The following is a 27,097-nucleotide window of genomic DNA, read 5'->3' as shown; positions in this document are numbered from 1 at the left end:
TGGCTTCAATGATGACCGACTTTACAGATTTTCAGTCACGCTTTCCAAGATTCCGTTTACCTGGATTCCCAAGTACACTCAAGCATCAGCCTACAAGAACAATTCTGACACTGTACCAGCAGACGGCCTAAAGTATGGAGTCAGCAACCTTTGGCTGCCTTTGCAGACCTTCTGAGACTCTCTTGAGACCACTTCATTTAAAAATCTGCTTCCCAAAGCTCTTTATTTAATTTTGAGCCCATATCTCTGCTCCTTTCTTTTTTCCTGAACTTAACTTGAACTTGTTTTTGTCCCCTTTTTTTTTAAATTTAGAGTACCCATTATTATTATTTTTCAATTAAGGGGCAATTCAGTGTAGCCAATTCACCTAACCTGCACATCTTAGGGTTGTGGGAGTGAAATCCATGCAGACACAGGGGAAATGTGCAAACTCCACAAGGACAATGACCCAGGGCCGGTATTCGAACCCGGGTCCTCAGCGCCGCAGTCCCAGTGCTAACCACTGCGCCACGTGCCGCCCTTTCGTCTCCTGTTTTTGTCCCTGATTTGAGATTTCCTTTTGGGATCTCGCCTTGTCTCCTTGTCCCTCACCCTCGTCCCTCTCCACTTCTTTTTGGATTAAAACTGACCGACTCAAACTGACTGTTCACTGGCCTTGAACTGATTTAGTGATCTATCAAAACACTCCAAGAGCGTTTGCCTTTGTAACTAGCAGGAACAAATGTAACAAGTATTGGAACACGTGTACTTAAATGTTACAATCTCCATAGACCACAAGCTTACATGGCAGAAAGAGACACATAATGAATAGATTTCAGTACAGACCTCAACCTTCCAAAATACCAACCTACCCACCTTCCCAACATAGGATCTAGCTATATCTTTAATAATTCCCTCAATTATATGGCCTGAGCCTTCTTGCTTGTTGACCTATCCCAACTAATGATCATACTATGTTCAATGCTTTCTGACATAAACTTAAATTTTCATTTTGCAACCCATACCACCTTAGAACATAGAACATAGAACAGTACAGCACAGAACAGGCCCTTCGGCCCTCGATGTTGTGCCGAACAATGATCACCCTACTTAAACCCACGTAACCCGTATACCCAACAATCCCCCCATTAACCTTACACTACGGGCAATTTAGCATGGCCAATCCACCTGACCCGCACATCTTTGGACTGTGGGAGGAAACCGGAGCACCCGGAGGAAACCCACGCACACACGGGGAGGACGTGCAGACTCCACACAGACAGTGACCCAGCCGAGAATCGAACCTGGGACCCTGGAGCTGTGAAGCATTGATGCTAACCACCATGCTACCGTGAGGCCCCTTGTTCTGCTGCAAATCTGAAAGAACTGTTCGGAGTTCAATTCCTCTATCCCATTAAGAATATCTCCACAAGATCCCACTGAGCTACCACTTGTCACAGCGGAAGAGCTACAGCTTAAGTCATTCTTCACAATTCCTTTCCACCAAAACTGCTTTCCTCCAAAACGGAGAATGAGCATAGTTGATGTGCCCCCCCTCCTCCTCTCCCCCCTCTTCCTCTCCCCCCTCCTCCTCCCCCCCTCCTCCTCTCCCCTCCCATCTCCTCTCCCCCCCTCCTCCTCTCCCCCCCCCTCCTCCTCCTCCTCCTCCTCCTCTTCCCCCTCCTCCTCTCCCCCTCCTCCTCTTTCCCCCTCCTTTTCTCCCCCCTCCTTTTCTCCCCCCCCTCCTCCTCTCCCCCCTCCTCCTCTTCCCCCCCTCCTCCTCTTCCCCCCCTCCTCCTCTTCCCCCCCTCCTCCTCTTCCCCCCCTCCTCCTCTTCCCCCCCTCCTCCTCTTCCCCCCCTCCTCCTCTTCCCCCCCTCCTCTTTCTCCCCCTCCTCTTTCTCCCCCCCTCCTCTTTCCTCCCCCCCTCCTCTTTCCGCCCCATCCTCTTTCCTCCCCATCCTCTTTCCTCTCCCCATCCTCTTTCCTCCCCCTCCTCTTTCCTCCCCCCTCCTCTTTCCTCCCCCCTCCTCTTTGCTCCCCCCCTCCTCTTTCCCCCCCTTCCTCCTCTTTCCCCCCCTTCCTCTTCCCTCCCCCCCCTTCCTCTTCTCTCCCCCCCCCCCCCCCCTCCAGATCTCAGCAGCCAGAAACGTACACCGAATGTTTGTGTAATCTAACCAACACATTGTACAGTTTCTGATGCGACCGCATTATAAGTGGAACTGGTAATGAGGTCACATCAACAATATTGTTTATCGTATGGAAAATATTATATTTTCTTGATCAGTTTTCAATGTTGCAAACATATGGGCAAACTTGAGTATGAGCTACTGAAAACAAGCATGCAGGTGGCCTGAGAGCATTTTATCAAAGGAAAGGTATATGTTCTTATCCATGGGAAAGGAGCAAAAAAGTAACTGCACATGCCATTTGTCCATTTCCCAGACTAGTTTCACCTGGAAGTGGCTTGGAAGCCACATCAAGTTCATGGTGAATTATAAATTATATTGAAAATTTCAAAGATAAGTAAAGCAAAAACAAAGATGCCAGTTGCAGTGGTAAACTTTTAACTTCATCCAGCAGAGAGCATGGACTTGTGCATTTGTAGAATAGTACAGCTGGGTTTTCAGATACTAAACAATACAAATATTTAAGTAGATCAACTACATGCAGCAGAAATGACACACATTTATTGATGCAAAAGAGGGGTGTAGTGAAAGAAGCAGGTACCTAATTAAACAGTCAAGAAACATTTGTCTCATGAATATATTAGAAGATTACAAGTTACATTAATGTACTCATCTTGACCGATCTGATCAAACTTGATAGACATTTCAGTTACTGAGACAATTTTACAATCTAACTAATTTATGATTTAAAACAAATTGCTGTATGTCACGAATGTAAGTTTACTGAAGCTTTAGGCGCCAAATCTTAAGATTCAGTACAAAGTTTATGTTGGTATCAAACTCCCCACATTAATGAACAGTACATCAGATCAGAAATAAATAACCTTTTTTATTGCTTTCAAGAAATAGCTCAGTGCGATTAAACATTTCATATATTAATCATTGTCAGATTATAATAATAATAATAATTATTATTATTAATGGGAAGATTTTTTTCTGTGTGCTGGTTCAGCAAAATTGTGAGCCATCTTTAGAAGCATGCTTTACCATTTCACTACTGAATAGCGCACAATGGAAATCCCTCCAACTAAAGTTTGTTTCAAGCCTTGCAATTCAATTTATGCCGTGAGGTTCAAACCCCCCGACTGCCACAAAATGCAGAAATGCCTGCAGCCTTCTCACTTGGTGTGAATTGAAACCTGAAACTTGATGTCATTTTATATGTGCTTCCTCGGCACCATGTTCCATTGTGTTGTATTAGTTACCTTTCTCAGTAAAATTACTTTGTAACATAACCTGGATTATATAAACTATCTGAGTCAATGCTGAAAATGCTGTAACCTTATATAACACAGGATGTTAATGTTTTCAATTATTAGATTTGGAACACAGAGATAAGCGGTCATTAATTCATAAAGTATACGAATAAACAAATCATTCAGAGCAGTCACACACAGATCAGCTGAAATGAACGTGCTATAAACTGGATATCTTTGCATGGTTAAAAACTGTTTAGCCCGGTGCCATTACTGTGTCTGAATTAATTGAAAACTATTTAAAATTTAACAGTTGCTTGGTGATCAAAATTATCATACTTTGGTTAGAGAATTGCAACCATCTGCTCTGGAATAAAGGGGCTGATTCTCTGCCACCCCGCAGCGAGTTTGCCGATCCAGCAGAGGATCAAGTATCAGCCTAAAAACAGTCTGGGCCCTGCCAGAGCGGCAGTGAGCTAAACGCCCCACACCAGCGGTACCATACAGAATCGCAATTTGCATGGATTTAATTATGATTAACGGGCTGGACGCCCGATGCTCCAGCCCTCTCAGCGTGAATTGGTGCAAGTATTTACGGGAAGGAGCCAGGCGTCAAGGCGATTGAGAGGGTGCAAAGAGGTGAGAAAATTTTACAACTTTTCTGGTTGCTGGTGGATGTATGCCTGGACCTCAGGGAGTAGCGGGGAATGACTTGGTGGCAGGCACGTGGTCTCGGGGTCTCCCCCTCGGGATCGGGATATCCCGCCTGAAACACCCAATCCTGCATAAATTCATTTAAACCCACCTCTCTCAGCCTCTCTCAGAACAAATTGCCTCATTCGCTACGCTATCAGCTAGTTCACCCCTGAGACTCACAAGATGTCTGCAAGCCCTCCCTATCCACCACGCCACTGATCCCATCCATCCCGCTCCTGACCAGTAAACCTGGCCAGCTCCCAGTCACAACCTGTGTGTTAAACCCGGGCTCCACATAACACTGCAGCTAAAATGCCAGCAAATGCGCACATCCCTCGCTCATCTCCATCTGCCGGACCTGTCTGCACACCAGGCTCTGGTGCATGGAGATGATTGGCTGCAAAATATGAACGTCTCTACGACACAACCAGTTTCCGCCCACCTGGCAGGATAGCATAAGGCTCACCCAGCGAGGAGAGCCACAATAAACCACATTGGGAGTAACAGCACAGGGGCCATAGAGCCTAGTGCGAGCACCGGTTGTGGCAGGCACTGGTACCCCTGCTGGTAAGGACAGGTGGTGGGGATAGAGGCTCCCCTCATCACAGGCTGGAAGCCAGTCACTAATGGGGACAGGGATGCAGTGTGGATTGCACAATCTTTAAAGGGCTGAGGGGGTGGAGGGTGGGTGCAGGTCCAGGGGGCAACTGATGGCACATATGTCGCCCTCCGTGCATCGGTTCAACAGGGGTGCCCCTTCATCAGTAAGAAGGGCTTCCACTCCATGTGAATGCAATTGGTGTGCGACCACCAACTGCACAGCATACACATCTGCACCCGATACCCAGGCCACGTGCATAGCACATATATCCTAGTGCACTCATCAGTTCCCTCCACCATCGAGGTGCTCCCTGGGTTGAGGCGTTAGCTAGTGGGTGATAAGGGTTAGCTACCGAGGTCACGGCTAATGACACCTGATTGGAAGTTGCAGACCGAGGAAGAGAACAGTTTTAACAATGCTCATGCAGCAACCAGGAGCGCATAGTGTAGTGGATCGGCATGCTCAAGGTGCACTTCCGATGCGTGGACTGCTTTGGTGGGGTGCTTCAATATAGCCCAGGAGGGTCACAAGCATCATGCTGGCCTGCTGCGTCCTTCGTAACATTGCACAACAGCAGGGCGGCATGCTGGAGGGGAAGGAAAAACAGTAGGCCTCATCTGATGAGGAGGATGAGTATGGTTCCAGGAGCATCCGGGCGTGGAGTCTGAACCGGCACGGCAGGTTGCCCATATATGACCCAGGGCCACCACCTAAGGAAAACTGCATCACCTCCTGATTTACCAGCTAGAAGGCCTGGCCATCGACAGTTCTGCCGCAATGTCACAGCTCTTCCACCCCCCCCCCCCCCCCCCCCCCACTTCAGCGCCCCAACGCAATCCACACAGAATCCACCTACCCGAGCCTCTCAACCATTCCCTCTCCTTCATTCTTCCACTCTTTCCCGTTGCCTCAGTCCTCCACCCCTTCCCTCTGCCTCTGTCCTTCCACCTTTTCCCTCTCCCTCAGTCCTTCCATCCCTTCCCTATCCATCAATCCACTTTTTCCCCAGCCTTCCATTCATTTCCACTCCCAGTTCCCCCTTCCCCCGAGGGACATGCCAGCGTCACCATAGGGTGATGGCCCTGAGTTGGCAGAATCAACGGAGGAGGAACAACGGAGGAGGGTGACGATGGCTCGCTGTGAGTTGAACTGTGCTGCACCTCATTGTCTGAGGAAGTTTGACTCCTGTCTTTAAGATAACATGCCACAGTCCGCCCGGATTATCCGTGCATGCGTGATGCCGATTTTGCTCACCGGCCCAAAAATATGGGAGGGAGGAGGTTTGCAGGAAATGGCTCTCACTCTGCTGTCATGCAAGGCGGGCTCACACTGCTGCCCCCAGACCATACAACATCCCAGTGAGGACATTCATGTGTCTTACTATCTACCTTTGGGTGTCATAGGCGATGCCGTGTCAGCCTGTTCTGCTTACTGCCCATGAAATGCACCAGTGCCAGGTTTGGGGTGGGGTGGTGGTGGTGGGGGGAGGTTCGGAACCGCTGAGGAGTTCCAGCATTTCCCCTTTGGGAGGCACCAGCGTGGACGCCATCGCCTCCTCCTCCCTCGGGGTTCTTGCTGACCCCCAGGTTACTCCATGGGATAGAGGGGAGGTCGGAGTGTGCTCTGGAGGTACCACCATCACTTGTCGCTGACAGTCCTGGACGCTCGCACTCGTCTGAGATTGGGTCATGATCCTCAGTGAATGCGCTCATAGTCTCAGTCAAGTCCCTCTGTGCCTGTGACATGTTCTTCTATGATTGACCAAGGTCAGTCAGTGCCCAGGCAATGTTCTCGATGCCCCCAATCATGATCGCTTTGTGAATGGGCCAAGCTCAGAAGCGCCACATCAATGTTCATCTGCGCCCGTGTCTGCCTGCGACTGGGCTCTCTTGTCCTGCGCTGTGGACAGCACCGTGCGTCCCAGGCTTTGGACGTCCTGACGCATGGCTCTGGCATCTTGCCCTAGGCCTGCCACCACAGCTGCCACCCTTTCAGTGTTGGCTTGGGTGCCATGCATTACTGGCAACATCTCCTGCATCTGAAGGTGACTGGGCTTCTCCAGCTGGACTTGCAGGCACTGGAAAGTTGCTGCCACCCCGTCCTGTATGTTTTCTGCCTGTGCTTCTGTATCTGCAACAGTGATGGAATCATCTTTTCCAGAAGTGCAACATCTGTCTGGACAACAGCTATTCCCAGGGATTGGGCAGCCCTCTGATCACCCCCTCCCTCGAATGCCCTGCCTCTCCCTGATGTGCTGCAGCATGTGTGTGGTGCTCACCAGAGACTGACCGAGGGGTCGGATTGCTGACATAACAATAATAATCTTTATTGTCACAAGTAGGCTTCCATGAACACTGCGATGAAGTTACTGTGAAAAGCCCCTAGTCGCCACATTCCAGCGCCTGTTCGGGTACACAGAGGGAGAATTCAGAATATTCAAATTACCACTGAAGTGATAATCTCTACAACAGTGGATGGTGCAGGTTAAAGCACTGGTGCGACGTTGGTATTTTAGCTGGTGTGGTGCTCCTGGGTGTGCTGAGGGTCTGGATGGAGGGCTGAAAAGGACATCTGCGTTACATAGGGCTCTCACATGTTTGGCCCATGCTGAACTCCATTGCAGCCACTGCCCTGTCCTCGGCCTCCTCTATGAGTTGCAGAGCCCTTTCCTCTGAGGGGGTGTGGACATGTTTTCTGGCACCCCCGGGGATTATGGGCCACCTTGTACTTGGGGACACAAAAAGGAGATAGTGAGATGCTGGGAGGTGAGTTTTATAAGGGGTCTGTAGCTGACTGTATGCGTGGGCAAGGCTCCTGGCTAAAGAGGGCAATACGTGTTGGGATTTCATGGAGGGTGGGTTGTGAGGGAGATGCAGGTAGTTGGGGTGTTGGGGATAGGGATGATGTGAGGAGTGAGGGACTGAATTGATGCAAGGGGCACAGAAGTGATGACTCACCCGAGCTGCCCTAAGGAGGTAATTAATCTTCTTACAGCAGAGGTGCATCCACCAGGTAATTATGATTGATCCCGCAGGAGTGGGGGGACAAAACCCCCACACCAGGATTATCATCTGGAATGTCAGGGGACTTAATGGCCCAAAGAAAACATCCAGAGTCTTGGCCCACCTAAGAAGTTTGAAAGCCGACATAGTATTCCTGCAGGAGATACACCGGAGGGAGAAAGACCGATTGCGGATAAGGAAGCGCTGGGTGGGACAAACATACCACTCATAGAACATAGAACAGTACAGCACAGAACAGGCCCTTCGGCCCTCGATGTTGTGCCGAGCAATGGTCACCCTACTCAAACACACGTATCCACCCTATACCCGTAACCCAACAACTCCCCCCCTTAACCTTACTATTAGGAGACTACGGGCAATTTAGCATGGCCAATCCACCTAACCCGCACATCTTTGGACTGTGGGAGGAAACCGGAGCACCCGGAGGAAACCCACGCACACACGGGGAGGACGTGCAGACTCCACACAGACAGTGACCCAGCCGGGAATCGAACCTGGGACCCTGGAGCTGTGAAGCATTTATGCTAACCACCATGCTACCGTGCGGCCCATGTTACGGGACAAGGGCAAGGGGAGGAGCTATACGGTTTAGCAAGACGATGAGGTTTAACGTGACATGGACGGTTACAGACCAAGGGGGACAGTATGTCATGGTCAGTGGTGCCCCAGATTGGGCACTGATAGTTCTGGAAAACATGTACGTGCAAAACTGAGACGACAGATTTCATAAAAATGACCATGGTAGAAATCCCCGACATGATCGACCCCCAGATCGGGGAAAAGGACAGGCAGGGTTAGGGAACTGGGAACATTCATGAAGCAGATGGGGTGGTGGACCCATGGTGGCTCCTACATCCCGGTGAGAAAGAATTCTCGTTCTTTTCGCTGGTCCACAAGTGTACTCAAGGACAGACGTCTTTGCAGAGGGGAAAGCGATGTTTTCAGGAATAGTAAAGGCGGAATACTCTGCAATAGTTATCTCTGACTATGTTCCACATTACGTGGATGTGAGGTTGGAGCCGACCGTTCCAAATGCCACACGTGGAGGTATTGGTCGATAAGGTCTTCTGCCAGAAAACATCACCGGCCATAGGTGAGTATGTTGCTAATAAGCAGAACAGGGAAGTCTCACCGTCCACGTTCTGGAAGGCACTGAAGGCTGTGATTAGGGGAGAGATTATAGCCTACAAGGCACTTAGAGGCAGGGAAGAGAGGTCAACAGAGGTCCCGACCACAGAACTTCTGGCAGAGAGGAAAAAGCTACAAAAGGACATAGAAAGCCGTGCACCAACTCCGCCAGACATGGGGAAACTTCTATGAACAGGCAGCCATGAGAGAGATAGCTCAGGTGAAGAATAGAAGAATAGCAGAGGCAGACTGGTAACCAAGCAAAAACAGGTCAACCCTGTTTGAGACCTTCTACTGAGGGCTGTACACCTCCAAACCCCCCGATGGGGGACACGGGGATGAAACTATTCCTGGAGAACAGCTAACTATTTAAGAAAAGTTGTAGAAATAAGTCAGGGAACTACAGGCTTCAGTGGTAGGAAAACTACTGGAGAGAATTCTGAAGGAGAGGATCTATCCCCACTTGGAGAGGCAACGCTTGATCAGGGATAGTCAGCATGGATTTGTCAGAGGGAAGGCATGCCTAACAAATTTGATTGAAGTTTTTGAGGTGACCAGATGTGTGGATGAGGGTAATGCAGTTGATGTAATTTATATGGATTTCAGCAAAGCCTTTGACAAGGTCTCACATGGGAGACTTATAAAGAAGGCAAATGCGCATAGGATACAGGGTAATTTCAGAAGGCGGATTCAAAATTGGCTTAGTTGTAGGAGACAGTGGATTATGACAGCCGGCTGCTTTAGTGACTGGATGCCAGTGTCTGTTCTGGGTCCCCTATTATTCGTCATTTATGTAAACAGCATTGAAGACTATGGGGGAGTAGGATCAGTAGTTCGTGGATGACACAATGATTGATTGGATGGTTAACAGTGAGGTTGAGTGCCTTGGGTTACAGGAAGATATAGATGGGATGGTCAAATATGCAGAAAGGTGGCATGTAGAAGTTAACCCTGAAAAGTGTGAGGTGAAACACTTTGGAAGGAATAATTTGACAATGAAGTATTCAATGAATGGCATGACACGAAGAAGTTCTGAGGAACAAAGGGACCGTGGCTTGTTTGTCCACAGATCTCTGAAGGCGGAAGGGAAGGTTAATAAGAATGGCGAAAAAGACATATGGGACACTTGCCTTTATCAATTGAGGCATAAATTACAAAAGCACAAAGGTTATGTTGGAGTTGTATGGAACTTTGGTGAGGCCACAGCTGGAGTAGTGTGTGCAATTCAGATCGTCCCATTATAGGCAGGATGTGATTGCACTGGAGGGAGTGTAGAGGGGATTCATCAGGATGATGCTTGGGATGGAATATTTAAGTTATAAAGAGAGGGTGGAGAGGCTCGTGTTATTTTCGTTGGAGCACAGAAGACTGAGTGAATTCACTGCCTGGGAAGGTGGTAGAGGCAGGTTGCCTCATATCCTTGGCACGTCATAACATTCAAGGCGAAGGGCCAAGTGCTGGTAAATGGGATTAGGTAGGTCAGGTGTTTTCATGTGTCAGCGCAGAATTGATGGGCCAAAGGGCCTCTTCTGCACTGTGCGATTCTGTCATTACTAACAGAAACCATGGAAATAACGAGAAGTATTTATTAGATAATAATACATACTATATAATACAATATTACTAATTCTATTTTAAGCAAAAGCTCTGGGCACATCATGTAAGTAAATATCTGTGCCGCTAGCTTCTATGGTAATTAAACCATATAATTAGCCCGAGTAAAACAATATTACAGTGCAATATGGAAGGGATAAAATTTTAATCGAGTTATATTTACATATATTCACAACAGAATGGTGCAATAGGAAACAACTGAGACGAATATAGCTACCCAGACCACTTTAATTCCACACTTCCCCTTGCATTCTCTATTACTCTCATCACTTACAATTATGGTTTATGTTCATCTTAGGATGAGTTATTCTTGTGCTACCCCTTTGTGTATTTCTTTTGCTCGTGTCTTTCTTCTCATTCCTATATGACTTCCATTCTCTCTGCATTCCATGTGTATACATTCTTTTCTTTCTGACTATCGGGTGCTTTCCATATCGCTTTTATTCTCTTTCCCTTTAGCTAGGTCTCTCTCTGATTATTTGTCAATCTCATATTCTCTCATTTTCTTCTGTCATGGCATGAATGTCTTTGGCTCCAAACGCCTGTTTTGACTTCTGACAAGGGATTGGGTGTAGGTTCTTTTGTTCCATTGCATAATGTCTGTGGAGGTCTGGGTTGAAAGGACATTGGGGAATTATCGGGAAGCTACGTTAAGCCATGCCCAAGAATACAGTTAATTGCTGCAGTGTGCTGACTATATTCATTATTATGATTGCTGTGCAGGTTTGGTTGAATATTTACTGCAACTGTACTCAGGTTTTGTAATCATTAGATATTCATTATTTGTAGGAGATAGTTTTACCTTTTAAAATTATTATTGCTCTTGACTGTCCAATGTAGCTGCATCAATTAACATTCTTGCTGTCTGGGGTACCAACATACATCAGCTGGGAGATGGTGGTGCATGCTGACTCTGGGGAAGTTCAACTCAATGGTGCACTTTCTTGCATTATGATCACTGCACCTGTCCTCCAAACGTGGTCACTGAGCAGCTGTGGTGATTGTGAAAGTAACATTTAAAAATCTTGCCATTATATAGTGCCTTCCATGACCAAAGAATGTCCCAGAGTTCTTTACAGCCAATGAAGTCATTTTGGAATGTAGAACTGATGCGGTGGAAAAAAAACAAGCTTTCTGCCGAGGTCTGGGTTTGTCAATTTGTCCAGCGCCAAATTTCACAAGCAGTGATGAGCTCATGGGTCAGATAATCTGTTTTAGTGATGCTGTTGAGAGACCCGAGAGTCAAATATTGGCAAGGATACCAAGGAGAGCTCCCTTGCTCTTCTTCGAAACATTCAGTGGCTGAGCCTGATGACTTAAGGAAAGAAAAGTTCTTGGAACAAGATTTATAGGTAAGTTTGTAGTCTGTTCTTTTTTGGGGGGGGAATTTAGAGTAGGGTGGATACAAATCTGTCAAGAGTTGAGGAAGTTCCAAAGATCCCACAGGAGGCGATAGGGCCAGGAGAAGAAAAAGGAGGAGAAAGGAAGGCCAGCAGAATTTAAGTGACAAAGACAAAGCCAGTGGAATGTAAAGGAGCTGAGATCAAAGCAGCAGAAATTGTAGGAAATACACCAGAGGAGGTAGGGTTAGAAGACACCTTATTAAGGATTTAAACAGGAACAAAGGAAGATCCCAAACAGCAAGCCAAAAGTAAGGGAGATGCTCCAACTATTTGATGTGCCATAGGAGGACGCAACTGAAGCTGGACAGCCAAATGTGAGTCGTAATGCCCCAGAGTGCATGAGACAGTTTTGGGGAAAAACCACCGCCAAAGTAAAGAAAAAGGGAACGTAATATGCTCCAAGAAAAACAGCATTTATGGAAACTGCAAGGAAAATAAAAGTGAAGCTGCGTGGATTTGGCCACTGAAGAATCAAGTGGTCAGATTCTAAATCCAAAGTCAACCGAACCCACCAATTTGGATGCAGAACTCACTAAGAGCAAAGAGCAGGAGGGACCTCACAGGAGCAAAAACAAACAGTTTATCACCCACCCACTGTCATCCTCGAGATGAGCATTATCAGTGTGCCAGAAACCAAAATTACTAAACTCATGGCTTGTGGAGGCAGCAGTAAGGGCTTTTTAAACAATGCACCAATGCAGTAATCACAATTTGCATATTACAAGCCTTGGAACAGAAAAGGTGCCTCTTCAGCAGCCTGTCAAATTTGATCCCCTCAAGGACTCAAGAGTTGAACTTGAGTTTGAAGCTCACTATAAAGCCACAAGTCTGTTGATGTTAAAATGTCCAAACTCCGACAAAAGAGGTTAGCAAAATTCGAATACCGTTCAACAACACATAATTGAGTGGGAAAAGGATAGAAGGTACTAGGTTCCAGATCAAAAGCTTTCCTAGGGCCAAACTCAAATACCAAAAGAAATTCAATAATAATTGTGCTTCATATTCCCATAGGGGACAGCGATGTACAGCACAAAAGCTATTATGCTCAATGTTAATTGAAGCACTTCCTTTTTTCCCCTCCCCTGGGGAAATGCCCAAAGGCAGGTTGAAAAGTAATGAAAAATCAAATTAACAACACGAGCTAGGTCTCCCAGCTTGAGAAACAGAATCCTCTCCCGAAGCCTGCCATTGTCTCACTTGCAGTATATTATATCCGCCTTTGCAGCACTTGTTAAAAACACGACTCCTTCCGAACCGGTTTCCTGTGCACCCGTGTTATGTCATGGACAGAGTTTTATTTCAATCAATTGGATTGTAAACAAGCTTAAGTGCTTCTCAGTGAGATATTTAAAAATGGTGATGGGCTGCTGATTTTTATGGCAGACCAGCATGATGACATTGGGTTCGCGACCTGACGTCATCTCACCAGGTTTTACCCATGCACTGGATGGCAGCAGTCCATGGTGTGCGAATATAAAATCCTACCCCGGATTTTCAATGCTCTGATGAAAGATCATCTCCACTTAAAATGGTTTTTTTTCTACAGATGTTGCTTGATCTGTTGGGCATTGCCAGAATTTTCTGTTTTAATTTCTGTTTTTATGCAACTTCTAGGAATATACTGTTAATATTCATCTCTAGTATCTATAGGTGGAGCTGTGGGAGCAGCTTCCAATGTAATTAAATGTTTTGCTTGTGAACTAATGTGACACAAATCCTAACGCTCTCTTATTTGGACAGTGACAGTAAATGCTTTCAGTTTGCATATAGTTGCATGACTTAGCCACAAGGTGGTGGTATGGTCACAGCATAGAAACTGGCCATTAGACTCAACTTGTCCACATGAGCCTCCTTGCACCCTGCTTCATATCACCCAATTACAATATCCTGCTATTACTTTCTCCCTAATATATTTATTTAGCTTCCTATTAGAGGTATCTGTGCCAGAGGTTCTCAAACAGGCCCTTCCATGGGGTCAGGAGGGTGAGATGGATCAATATGAGGTTTGCCAAAAATGAACACCACCTAATCCACCAGGGTTATGGAAGCTTCATCTTTCTGGCCAATTTGTTGCACACCTTATTTGAGATTCCCATCAGTCAGCGGCAGAAATCCAAGCTGTATCCACTAAAATTCCCAGGAGTGGATGGAATAACTTACTGCAATGTCAGCCTCCTCCAAATTAACTCAAACAGTCATACCCAATCTTCCCTCGCCCTCCTGACCCACGTGAGAAAGCTCAAGCTTCGGATTCCAGCCCCACCCCTTGCAGTTTCCTTAGCCCATAACCTTAAAGCAATTTTCATCCCAGTTTACCCAGGCAAAATGCTGGATCCAACTGACCAATTGAGCAAATAAAAATCATGACCAGGGCAGGGCGATGCCTTGTTCGATTGCCGAGCTAATCCAATAAAAATCTCAGAAAGCATGGACGCCCAATCCTAGGGACATTGTTGCTAATTTATATTGGAACGTGAGAAAGAAAAATTTGAGTCAGAAACTGATGCATAATGTCCTTCCTTTCAGACCAAGTTCAATGTCCGTGTCAATATGAAAGAGATAAGATTTTCTTACGCAGAAGCTTTGTATTAAAATAGTTATGGTACTATGAAAGAGGCCAAATTCAGGTAAGTTTAAATGGAATGTTTATCTGCACCAGTGAAAAGGAATTTGCACTAACAGTCACCACACCAACTTTTTAAACTTTAAAGTGCTATTCTTTCAGTTGTTGTAAGCAGCAATTGCCCTGCCAATCTGCTCAGGGCTATGGAGGGACTCCCTCCTTTGTCAGTCTGCTCCAGTGATGGTGGGGGACTACATATGTTTGAGCTCTTACATTCTTTCACGAAGACATGTTGAGTTTGACATTCGAAACATGTTGAGTTTGACGTTAGCAAACCAGTTGGCAGCACATCTCTCTGATCTACTCAACAAATTGAACATACTTTCCAGGCCCCACATTAAAAAACCTGCTGTTTTGTGAACAAACCATGCTAGTGAGAATATTGAAGCTTAACTGCCACCCACTGCCCCACCAAAACAATGAGAAGAGCTCATTAACATCTCATCATAAGTTAAAGATAACAAGGTTGGATTGGTCATATTCTAACACATGGGAACTTGATGAAGGAGGTGATTAAAGAAATATTAGAGAGAGAAGGAGAATGATGTGGTTTGATCATTTAAAATTGAAACGGGAGGCTTCAAAAGTAACTGAAGAGGAAAGTGCAAGACCGGGAGGTGTGGAGAAATGAGAAGATTTACCCTTAAATAGATCACTACTGCATTATATCATGATATGCTCAGTATAGGGCAGCACAGTGGCGCAGTGGGTTAGCCCTGTAGCCTCACAGCGTCGAGGTCCCAGGTTCGATCCTGGCTCTGGGTCACTGTCTGTGTGGGGTTTGCACATTCTCCCCGTGTTCGCCCCCACAACCCAAAGATGCACATGGTAGGTGGATTGGCCACTCTAAATTGCCCCTTAATTGGAAAAAATGAATTGGGTACTCTAAACTTATTTTTTTTAAATTAAAAAAAAAATGATATGCTCAGTATCAGAAACAGGTTACACAGTAAATACAACACTGACTCCTCTTGCAAAGTGCTTATGTTGGTTGTAAAACGCTCCATAACATATCAGGCGGATGTGAAAAGTGCTATATCAATGCACATCTTTCTCTTTTTTTTCCTCCAGACAGCTCCTGCGTGTTACAGGCTTTCAATGTTGAATGACCAGCTGCTATTCCTCATCACCTCCACCTCACACATATCTCTCCTGTCCATCCTGCCGTCGCCTGCTCCCAATTACAATTCAGATGCCCCTTGTCCGTTCAATAGCCAACATCCTTCCCTGACCTGAACAGCTGCTTGCTCTCAGCTCCTCAGTAGCCACTGCTGCATATTTCATTCCCCCAAGACTTGCATCTGATCCAAAGTCCACCACCAAACTTCACACCCCTGCCAAGATAAAATTACTGGCAGGGAAAAGGGGATCTCCTCAGCCCCTCAATAAGGTAGTTCCCCAACTTCCATTTTTTCCATTCTCTCCTCCCCATTCTCACTCCTCCTCCAAATCCTAATCTCATCTCTTCCCTGTCTGGGTCCAATTATTCTACAGCCCTCTCTCCTGCTTGTATGTTGCACTTGGTCTTGACTCCCCACATGTAAACCATGGATGATTAGGTAGTAACTACTGTATCCAGACAAGGCTTTCATAACAGAGATTGGCTTGAAGAGAGGATTAAACAGCCAATGAAAATACCAACAACTATAACTTGTATGAGAAACAACCTTTCTCTAATGGTCCTTCTTTCCTCAAATCCTAGAGGCAGGACATTGTATGGTGTAAGTGTCTTACAACCCAGGAAGACTGCTTGGTTCCTGCTTCTGTAATATCCTAGAGATCCTGTTGCTGTGTATTCACTTCACTTACATTTTAATAAATTAATTCTCAGGATGTGGGTGTCATGGGCTAGTTCAGCATTTATCATCCATCCCTAATTGCCTTTGAGAAGGTGGTGGTTAGCTGCCATATTGAACTGCTACAGTCCATGTGATACAAGCACACCTACATTGCTGTTAGGCAGGGAGTTCCAGAATGTTGACCCAGCGACAGTGAAGGAACGGCGATATATTTCCCAGTCAGAAGGGTGGGTGGCTTACAGGGGAACTTCCAGATGGTGGTGTTCCCACGTGTCTATGGCCTTGTCCTTCTAGATGCTAGTAGTCGTGGGTTTGGAAGGTGTTGTCCAAGGAACCTTGGTTAATTACAGCAGTGCATCTTGTAAATGGTGCACACTAATGCCACTGTGCATTGGTGGTGGAGGGAATGAATGTTTGTGGATGGGGTATCAAGCATGAGGGCTGCTTTGACCTGGATGGTGGCAAGCTTGAGGAGTTTTGGAGCGGCCAGGAAAGTGGAGAGCATTGCATCGCTCTCCCATCTTGTGCCTTGGAGATGGTGGACATGCTTTGGGAGTCAGAAGGTGAGTTATTCACCACAGGATTCCTAGCCACTGACCTGCTCTTGTAGCCACCATATATATATTTTTTTAATAAATTTAGAATGCCCAATTCATTTTTTCTAATTAAGGGGCAATTTAGCATGGCCAATCCACCTATCCTGCACATCTTTGGGTTGTGGGGGTGAAACCCACGCAAACACTGGGAGAATGTGCAAACTCCACACGGACAGTGACCCAGGGCCGGGATTCAAACGCGGGTCCTCAGCGCCGTAGGCAGCAATGCTAACCACTGTGCCCTTGCAGCCACCATATTAATATTGCTAGTCCTGTTCAGTTTCTGGTCAATGGTAACCCCCAAGATGTTGATGGTGGGAGATTCAGTGATTGTAACATCATTGAAAGTCAAGGGGCAAGGGTTAGATTCTCTTTGTTGAATATGGTCATTGCCAAGCACTTGTGTGGCACAAATACCATTTGCCACATGTCAGCCCAAGCCTGGATATTGTCCAGGTTGGGCATGGACTGCTCCAATATCTGATGATTTGCGAAAGGTGAACATTGTGTAGTCATCAGCAAACAACCCCACTTCTGATCTTACGAAGAAGCAGTTAAAAATGGTTGGGCCTACAACACACTGGAAAATTTCCACAGAATTAACAACAACAAATACCTTTTAAAAAATTATTTGAGGTTTATTTTCTGGCCGAATGATTTTCCAAAACGGCTTACAGAAGTATTGTTCACATCAGCAACCATGTTTGTAACAATGGGATGAAAATTTTGCCTGTTCACATTTTGAGAAAGGATTAAACATGGCAACAGTTACAACTGGCAGAGCTGTTCTTAACGGTGACACCGATTGATGCCTCTAGGATAAAGCATCTCAAGACAGATTTTGATGCATTCACAGGAAGCGACACTACCTCTTTTACTTTGCACTGCTGTTGCCAAAGGAAGAGGTCTTGGTGGGAGAAATGTAGTAACATAAAGGGTACCTTCCATGCCCCTTAGTGATGGATGATGGCAACAAGGCAGAGTCGTCATTTTGAATACTTCTGCACTGACTACAAACTGCTGGAATTATGAATATCTAGACATTAAGTGAGGGCATTCTAAGCGTCAGCTGTGATCATCTACTGGTTGAATAGTCAGCCCAACACTTTCTGTTCAGGCTCATAAACTAACAACCACAAGGACAAGGTATCACAGGGTTACAGTTAGCTATGGATCCCAGTTGTTATCCACTAAACAGGAGGATAGGAAAGAAAATTAGCATCAACATTAGAAGCAGGAAAAGCAAAAATATTGCATTAAATATAATATGTAACATTTGCTTTTCATATTGCAAGTTAATTTGCATTTGCATATTACTTTGTTATTTAATTTCTCAACTGTATAAATGTGTTCAGAGTATTGGTTTGTAAAGGAATGCAACACATCAACCATGCTGTTTTTTTCTGCCCGAGAGATGTCCTTTTTCAGCTAAAATGTAGTGAAGGACATATTGACATACGAAAAATAATTTACATTAAATTCACTTTACTGACAAAACAACTTCATGGTCAGTGATGTTTGAAAGGCATTTTCAAGTGCATAAAGGATTTCAATTTCAACTGGAGCATTCGGGGAATTGACTATTGATGAATCAGCTATTTAGAATACAAGTCGTTTAATGAGATGCATACTTAACTGAATGAAGTGACCCAATTGGTTGCTGCTTGTGGCATGATTTATAATACCCTTTCAGAACTACTGAAGTTACAGTACAATACCAAACTGTTTTACAATTGTAGTTTTAGAAAAGATTATTGAGCAAGCAAAATTCAATTAATTTACTCACTTTTGTAGCGAAACATCATATGTAAAATTTGGTTATTAAATTTTATCTTACAATATGTGCTATGATCACATATGAACTTCTTTTTAAAAACCTTTCCTATTCTGACAATCATCCACCAAAATCAAGGAGTCAGAACAAAAATGATTCAATCTTCATAAAACAACTTGAAGCCTGTATGAAAGTTTTGGATTGAGATTATTATGTGAAATTCAGATATTTCAGATCAGTCAGTTACAACTACAGGAACAGTTGTATCCACCCAGGCTGGCAGCACGGTTTTCCATGGATATTAAACAAAGCAGCGCAGTGTGGTACAACATGGTACCGTGATTCTAATTACCCACTATCGTACCCACAACACAGTGTTAGTTAGAATGACTATACTAAAATTTGATACGATATCAGGACTGGATGAGATGTATCCAAGGATAGAGAGGGAAATGCCAGTAGGATCTGCAAACGCACTGCCTATAATTTTCCGATCCTTCTTAGATACAGGGGTGGTGCGGGAGGACTGGAAAATTGCAATTTTACTCTCTTGCCCCCAAAAAGTGTAAAAATAAACCCAACAACTACAGGCCAGCCTGGTTAATCTCAGTGGTGTGGGAGGTTTTCTAAGCAATGATTCAGGACAAAATTAATAGTCACTTGGGCAAATGCAGGTTAATTGAGGAAGACCAGCACGGATTTGTTAAGGGAAATTGTGCCTAACTAACTTGCTTGAGGTGTGGAAGGAAATTCCTGCTGATTGTAACTTGGGAAGTGCAACACAACTTATTAAAATTATATGTGGCATACATTTAAAACATAATGAAAATATTTTCTGTTAATAAAACGATGAATTAGCTGAGTGCTATTTTTTTCCAACTGTAGCCATCTGGGATGGCCACTTCCAGAATACAAAATGGATGATCGCAATGACTGTAGGGAAATATGGACAATGTTAAGAAAGCAAGCAGGCACAGAGCCTGTATGCGTATTGAGAAGGCAACTCCCAGATAAGACTGAAACTGTAGGTCAATTAACATATTGATGGCCCATCTCTGGGAACAAAGGAAAGACACTCAAGCAACCGATCTAGCTCCAGACACCCCTGCGCCAGTTCCCCAAAACGAAAGCATAAACAAAGCAAGGCCAACGGCCACCTATGACACGCCCAGCCATCAGGGCACCCACCCCTTTATTGGTCAAGATCAATACGAGTGATCAAGAATAGGCCCAATTAATTGGGGCCAAGTTCAAGGCCCACCCAAAAGTGCGCGAAGCCCCTTCGGGTATAAGAAGAAGGCCCCGAGAGAGAATCGCTCTCTTGGACTCGGCTCTCAAAGCGGAGAGACCCGTCCACCAGCTGCACCAGAAGCAAGCAAGTCCAAGGTCAACACTCGCTATCAGACGGACGACCTTAGCTGTTCTCCTGTCACCTCTTCAAACCCAACAGCCTCAGATCCGAACAACGGCCATTGTTCCTCTGACTGAGTGGGCACCCGAATTTAAGTATAGGCATTAGCGTTAGAGATAGTTTAGTTTGTAGTATTTTGTGCATGAGTAGATATTACTGTGTGTGTAAATAAATAGTATTGACTTTGAGCTAATTAGCTGGTGCATTGGTTCTTTGATCAGTATTCGGGTTTGAACCTTGTGGCAGTATCGAAAGATACTTGGCGACTCTAGAGCAAACATAATTAGGATTAAGGAAGGCGACCATATTGACTGCCATATTTATAACATGATAAATATAGCAATACAACATACCAAACACCTACCACTTACCATAACTGGAAAGATAATAAAAGTAATAGCATGCAGTGAGATTCCACATCATTCATTCCCTACTTGGCTTGGAGCTGACACAGAGAAGCTGCAACAGATTGGTCCTTAGAATGAGAGGGTTAACTCTCTGATGAGAGACTTAGAGTAAATTGGGCCTCGCTCTCCAGGGTTTAGAAGAATGAGAGGTCCCCTATTTGAAATACTCAAAATTCTGAAGGATAGACATTGAGAGGTTATTTTCCCTGATTAAGGGATCTAGAACAGGGCGCACCATTTCAGGAAAGAGTTTGATTACTTAGCAATGAGATGGGCAGAGACGTCTTCACTCAGAGGAGCATGTACTTTTGAAAATATTTCCAATGGAAGTGCTTCATTACCTTGATTGATCAAGAAATTATCAAGTATTTAGAAACTCTATGAAGAACTTTGGCGGTTTAATGGATCATGTGATGTTGTGTGTCACTTTCAACCACAAATGGATTGGCGCCAGCCAACTGTAAAGCGGAAGTTTGTGAATCCTTTATCCATTATAAGCAACTGTCTAATTTACCACTCGAAGTGACAGACACAAAAAATATAGCGCAGGCTGAACAGTGTGGCATAGGTAACACAAAAATATAATTGAAATAGCATTGCAAACATGTCTCTTTTGTACTACAGATGGAGTGTTCGGAGAACAGCCAAAGAATATTACACTGTTGGATTAATATTGTAGTTGGGCAGGACAAAAGTAACATGATGGAAAAAAGAACAGAGCAATTGTAAAATCTACAACAAGTATGTGGCATATACAAGACAGTATGTTAGAAGCAGCTGCACATAAAAATACAGCCACCGAACAACCATTAGTGGTGCAACAGAAATAAAAGTAGATGGAAATTCTTACCTTTTCAACTGAACTGTTTTCATCATTCACCAAGGACACCTTTCTACTGTCACGCTTTGCTTTGATCAGTCTCTTTGAGGTTTGTTCTCTCAATAGAGTGGCATATCCTATGTGCTCATAGATGGGATTTGTTGTCATCTTTGAAATATACTCTGATGCTTTAGTTTCTATATACAGTGTTATCAAGCCATCAGTCACAAGATCATGGATCGACTCAAAACGCTTCTCACCAACAAAGTGCTTTCCATCATAGAACAATCTATAGTTTAAGGTCTGATATCCAAACCTACAAAGAAAAGAACAAAAAGACAATAGGTCATAAGCAGGGTCCCTGACATCGATATCAAGTGTGTCACAGACTAATTTTAGTGGGAGGAGGCAGTGGTAATGTCACTAGAATGGCAATCAAAAGGCTCAAGCTAATGATCTGGGGACATGGGTTCAAATCCCACCATGGCAGACGAAGGATTTTGAAATCAATGAATAAATCTGGAATTAAAAGTCAGTCGGGAATGGTGATCATGAAACTATTGTTGTTTCTAAAACACTGTTGTAAAAACCCATCTGGTTCATTACTGCTCTTTAAGGAAAGAAACCCTACATGTCTCTCCAGGCCCACGGAACAACTTAGCAACCCACTCAGTTGCATCAAACTGCTGCAGAAAACCCAATATGGAATGAAACCTGTTTTTAAATGAATTTAGAGTACCCAATTATTATTTTTTTCCAATTAAGGGGCAATTTAGCATGGCCAATCCACCTAACCTGCACATCTTTGGGTTGTGGGGGTGAAACCCACGCAGACATGGGGAGAATGTGCAAACTCCACACGGACATTGACCCAGGGCTGGGATTCGAACCAGAGTCCTCAGTGCTGCAGTCCCAGTGCTAACCACTGTGCCACGTGCCGTGCCGCCCCTTATGGAATTAAACCTGATAGATGACCCAGCATTGACCTAGGCACCGGATACCACAATGGCACACTCAGCCCTGTCGACTCTGCAAAAAGTCCTCCATACTAATATCTGTGGGGTTGTGCCAAAAGTGGGAGAGCTGTTCCATGGAGTCGTCAAATAACAGCCATAGTCACACTCACAGAGCAATAACTTACAGATAATGTCCCAAACATCATCATCCTTGGGTATGTCCTGTCTCACTGACAGGACAGTCATCACAGGTGGTGTACAGACACATTGACATATAGACAGGTGGGACTAGCCCTGGGAGTCATCAATATTGACTCCAGACCCCATGAAGTCTCATGGCATCAGGTCAAACCAACTACTGACCCCCTCCCCCCAACCCCACCGAGGTTGGTGAATCAGTAATTCCCCATACTGAGCTGTGATTCTGCCTTTTACTTTCGTTTTGAGCTGGAGGCTGCTTTGTGGCTCTGAGTTTTTGGTTTCATTTTCAGTTGGTAACTTCATTCAAACAAGGAAGGTATATTTTGGTCTCTCCCTCTGCATGCTAAAGAATGTCTCCAGACCACTTCAAAACTTCAAAGTAATACCTGTTTTCTGTAGGGAATTCAAACCTACTGTTTTGTAGAAAAAGGGGTTTGGCTTATGGATGTTGTTAGGAAAGTTATTAAGGGTTACCTATAGAGTACTGTATCTTGGGGGGGGGGTGTTGGTAGTTGATAAGATGTTTACTGTGTGTTTATAACATATTAACTGGATTCATAGAATAAACATTGTTTTGTTTAAAAATACTTAAGATCTCTGTTGCATAACACCTGGAAACTGGACCGTTGTGCTCCTCATAACCACTCTATTAAAGGTTGAAGGTCAGGTGAATTCCATGACATACTTTGGTGTTCTTTAAACCCTGGCCCATAACATGTCCCATAAATGGTCACTTCACTCTCCAAGACCCAGTCCAAAACTAGTTTCAACTTTCAATGGCTTGCTTCAGTTTTCTTTTTCCTTCTGGGTAACTTCTAATCCCCAAACTGACTTTCATGGTGTTGGTTACCCTGGGGATTCCTCTCTCTAGCCAAATCTTTCGATCTCATTTAAGTTTTTAAAAAATTCATTTGCGGGGTTTGGGCACTGGTTAGGCCAGCATTTATTATCCATCCCTACTTGCCCCTCAGAAGGTGGTGGTGAGCTGCCTTCTTGAACCGCTGCAGTCTTTGACATGTAAGTACACCCACTATGCTGTTCGGGAGGAAGTTCCAGGATTTTGCCCCAGCAACAGTGAAGGAACGACGATATAGTTCCGAATTCAAGGTGGCGAGTGACTTGGAGAGAAAACTCCAGTGGTGGGGTTTCCAGGCATCTGCTGCTCTTGTCCTTCTAGATGGTAGTGGTCGTGGGTTTGGAAGGTGCTGTCTCAAGAACTGTGATGAATTACTGCAGTGCATCCTATAGATGGTGCACAAGGCTGCCACTGTTTGTCGGTGGTGGAGGGTTTGAATGTTTGTGGAAGGAGGAGCAATTAAACGGGCTGTTTGTGGGGGATTCAGCAATGGTAATGCCATTGAATGTCAAGGGGTGGTGGTTAGGTCCTCTCTTTTAGAAGATGGTCATTGCCTGTTACTTGTGTGGCACAAATGTAATTTGCTACTTCTCAGCCCAAGCCTGGATATTGTCCAGTTCTTGCTGCATTTGGACATGGACTGCTTCATTATCTGAGGAGTCACGAAGGTGCTGAACATTGTGTAGTCAATCACAAATGTCAACACTTCTGATCTTATGATGGAAGGGAGGTCATTGATGAAGCAGCTAAAGATGGTTGAGGAACTTCTGCAGTAATGTCCTGGAACTGAGTTCATTGACCTTCAACTACCACAACCAGCTTCCTTTATGCCAAGTATAACTCCAACCAGGTGAGAGATTTCCCCTTGATTACAATAGACTCCAGTTTAGCTAGGGCTCCTTGATGTCATACTTGGTCAAATGCTGTCTTGATACCATACTCAAGTCACTCTCACCTCACCTCTGTCATTCAGCTCTTTTGTCCATGCTTGAACCAAGGCTGTAATGAGGTCAGGAGCTGTATGACCCTGGCGAAACCCAAACTGAGCATCCGTGAGCAGTTTATTGCTGAGAAATTACTGCTTGATGGCACTGTTGATGATTCCTTCCATCACTTTACTGATGATGGAGTGTAAACAGGGTGATAATTGGCTCGTTTGTATTTGTCCTGCTTTTTGTGTACAGGATACACCTGGGTAATTTTCCACTTTGATAGGTAGATATCAATGTTGTAGCTGTACTGAAACAGCTTGGCTATGGGTGCAGCAAGTTCTGGAGCACGAGTACCCGATGGAGGGTATCCTCAATATGGAGACAGGACTTTGTCTCACAAGGGCTGTGCGGTGGTCACTTCTACCGATACTGTCATGGACAGATGGTCTGCAGCAGGATGAGGCCAAGTTGTTTTTCCCCCTTTTTTGTTCCCTCACCACCTGCTGCAGCTCCAGTCTAGCAGCTATGTCCTTTTGGACCCGGCCAGCTTGGTCTGTGGTGGTACTACCGAGATATTGAAGTCCCCCACCCAGAGAATATTCCGCACCCGTGCCACCCTCAGTGCTTCCTCTAAGTGGTGTTCAACATGGAGGAGTACTGATTCACCAGCTGATGACAGCCGGTACATGGTAATCTGCAAGATACATAGAAGATAGGAGCAAGAGGCGGCCTTTTGGCCCTTCAAGCCTGCTCTGCCATTCATCACGATCTGGGCTGATCATCCAACTCAATAGCCTAATCCTGCTTTCTCCTCATAGCCTTTGATCCCATTCTCCCCAAGTGCCATATCTAGCCACCTCTTGAATATATTCAAAGTTTTAGCATCAACTACAAGGCTGTTTCCTTGCCCATGTTTAACCTGAAGGCTGTTTCCTTGCCCATGTTTAACCTGAAGCCATGAAACTTCATGGGGTTCAGATCGGTGTTGAGGAAATGTTGCTGTAATGGGAGCAGTTGGAGGCGGCATCATGTAGGGGCACAAATGTATGAGCACGGTAATGGCACCTCTGCCGTTCTTGCCGGCCCGGTACTTTACAAGCCCAATGGTGATGGCGGCTCTGAGAGTTTGGGGGCAGTGGCAGAAGCGTATGGGAGTGGAGGGAGCGTCGGTGTGGGCTCCAATTTATGGCAATCATCGGTTTGTCCCAGGGAGGTTGGATGGGGGTTTTGGAGGTGGCAGAAAGCAGGTATTGAGAGCCCGGGGGAGCTGTTTATCGATGGGAGCTTTCCTTGTTTGCAGGATTTGGATGAGGATTTTGAATTGCTGGGTGGGAATGGGTTTCACTCTCTGCAGGTGAGGGACTTTGTGCAAAGGCAGGTTTCAGCCTTTCCGCTTCTATCGCCACAGGGGATACAGGATAAGGCAGTTTCAAAAATGGGGATGGGGGAGGGGAAAGTCTCAGAAATTTATAAAGAGCTTATGGAGTGGGAGGGAACCCAGATAGCGGAGGTGAAGTGCAAGTGACAAGATGAGCTGGAAAAGGAGTTAGAGGCTGGTCTGTTGGAGGATGTGCTGAGCAGAGTCAACATATCCTCATCGTGTGCCAGGCTCAGCCTGATACAATTCAAGGTGGGTCACCTGATGAGCAGGTTTTTTTGGGGTAGAGGACAGGTGTGGGCCATGTGTGGGAGGGCCCGCAAATCATGTTCACATGTTCTGGGCATATCCGAAGCTTAGGGGATTTTGTCAAGGATTTGCTGATGTCATGTCCACGATATTAAAGACAAGGGTGGCACCGAACCCAGAGGTCGGGATTTTTGGAGTGTCGGAAGACCCAGGAGTCCAGGGGGCGGGAGAGGCTGACTTTTTGGCCTTTGCCTTCTTGGTAGCCCAGAGACTGATCTTATTAGCGTGGAGGGACTCCGAGCCCTCGGAATCGGGGGATTGGGTTAGCGATATAGCCAGGTTTCTCAGGCTTGAGAAAATTAAGTTCGCCCTGAGAGGGTCAATGCTTGGGTTCGTCTGGAGGTGGCAGCCATTTATCGACTTCTTCGGGGAAAACTAAACTGTTAGCAGATACAATAAGGGGGGGGTTAGGGGGAGTTAGTTCAGTTTAGGCGGGATAAGCGAGAGGAGATGGAGGGACTTTGGGGAATTGTTTGTATAAGCTATGTTGGCGGGGTACGGTTGTTGGTTGGGGGGATGTTACGTACTGAATTATGTTGGCATTTGTATTTGTATCTTTTGTTGTTATAAAACCATAAATGGGGCAGCATGGTGGCCTAGTGGTTAGCACAACCGCCTCACGGCACTGAGGTCCCAGGTTCGATCCCGGCTTTGGGTCACTGTCCGTGTGGAGTTTGCACATTCTCCCTGTGTCTGCGTGGGTTTTGCCCCCACAACCCAAAAAATGTGCAGAGTAGGTGGACTGGCCACGCTAAATTGCCCCTTAATTGGAAAATATAATTGGCTAATCTAAATTTAAAAAAAAAAATAAAACCATAAATGCCTTAATAAAATGTTTGTTCAAAAAAAATGATGGTGAAACTCAGAACGCGAGTGCAAAAGACTGTAAATAATGTAAAAAGGGCAGTGGCATAGTGGTAATGTTACTGGATTAGTAATTCAGAGGCCGAAGCTATAGTTTTGGGGACACAGGTTTGAATCCGACCATGGCAGCTAATGGAATTAAATTTAAGTTGATAATCTGGAATTTCAAAAAAAGCTAGTCTCGGTAGTGACCATGAAGCCATTGTCGATTGTCGTTAAAAACCCATTTGGTTCACAAACATCCTTTAGGAAATGAAATCTGATCTCATTACTTAGCCTGGCCTGCATGTGACACGAGACAATGTGGTTCACTCTTAAATGCCATCTGATCTATCATACCATT

General features: G+C 45.2%; 1 protein-coding gene across 1 annotated transcript in view; it reads right to left on the bottom strand.

Annotated features, from left to right (window-relative positions):
- chn2 (chimerin 2) overlaps window positions 1–27,097 on the bottom strand; it is a 388,173-nt gene that overhangs the window by 121,987 nt on the left and 239,089 nt on the right. The window contains exon 6 of the mRNA XM_038797279.1: window positions 21,289–21,574. Within this exon, the coding sequence (XP_038653207.1) occupies window positions 21,289–21,574 (286 nt within the window). The remainder of the gene's footprint in view (window positions 1–21,288; window positions 21,575–27,097) is intronic.

Source organism: Scyliorhinus canicula, chromosome 5 (genome assembly GCF_902713615.1).
Source record: "Scyliorhinus canicula chromosome 5, sScyCan1.1, whole genome shotgun sequence".
In the NCBI taxonomy this organism is placed as follows: domain Eukaryota; kingdom Metazoa; phylum Chordata; class Chondrichthyes; order Carcharhiniformes; family Scyliorhinidae; genus Scyliorhinus; species Scyliorhinus canicula.
The sequence above is the reverse complement of the archived record's forward strand: the minus strand, read 5'-3'. Positions and strand labels throughout refer to the sequence as shown.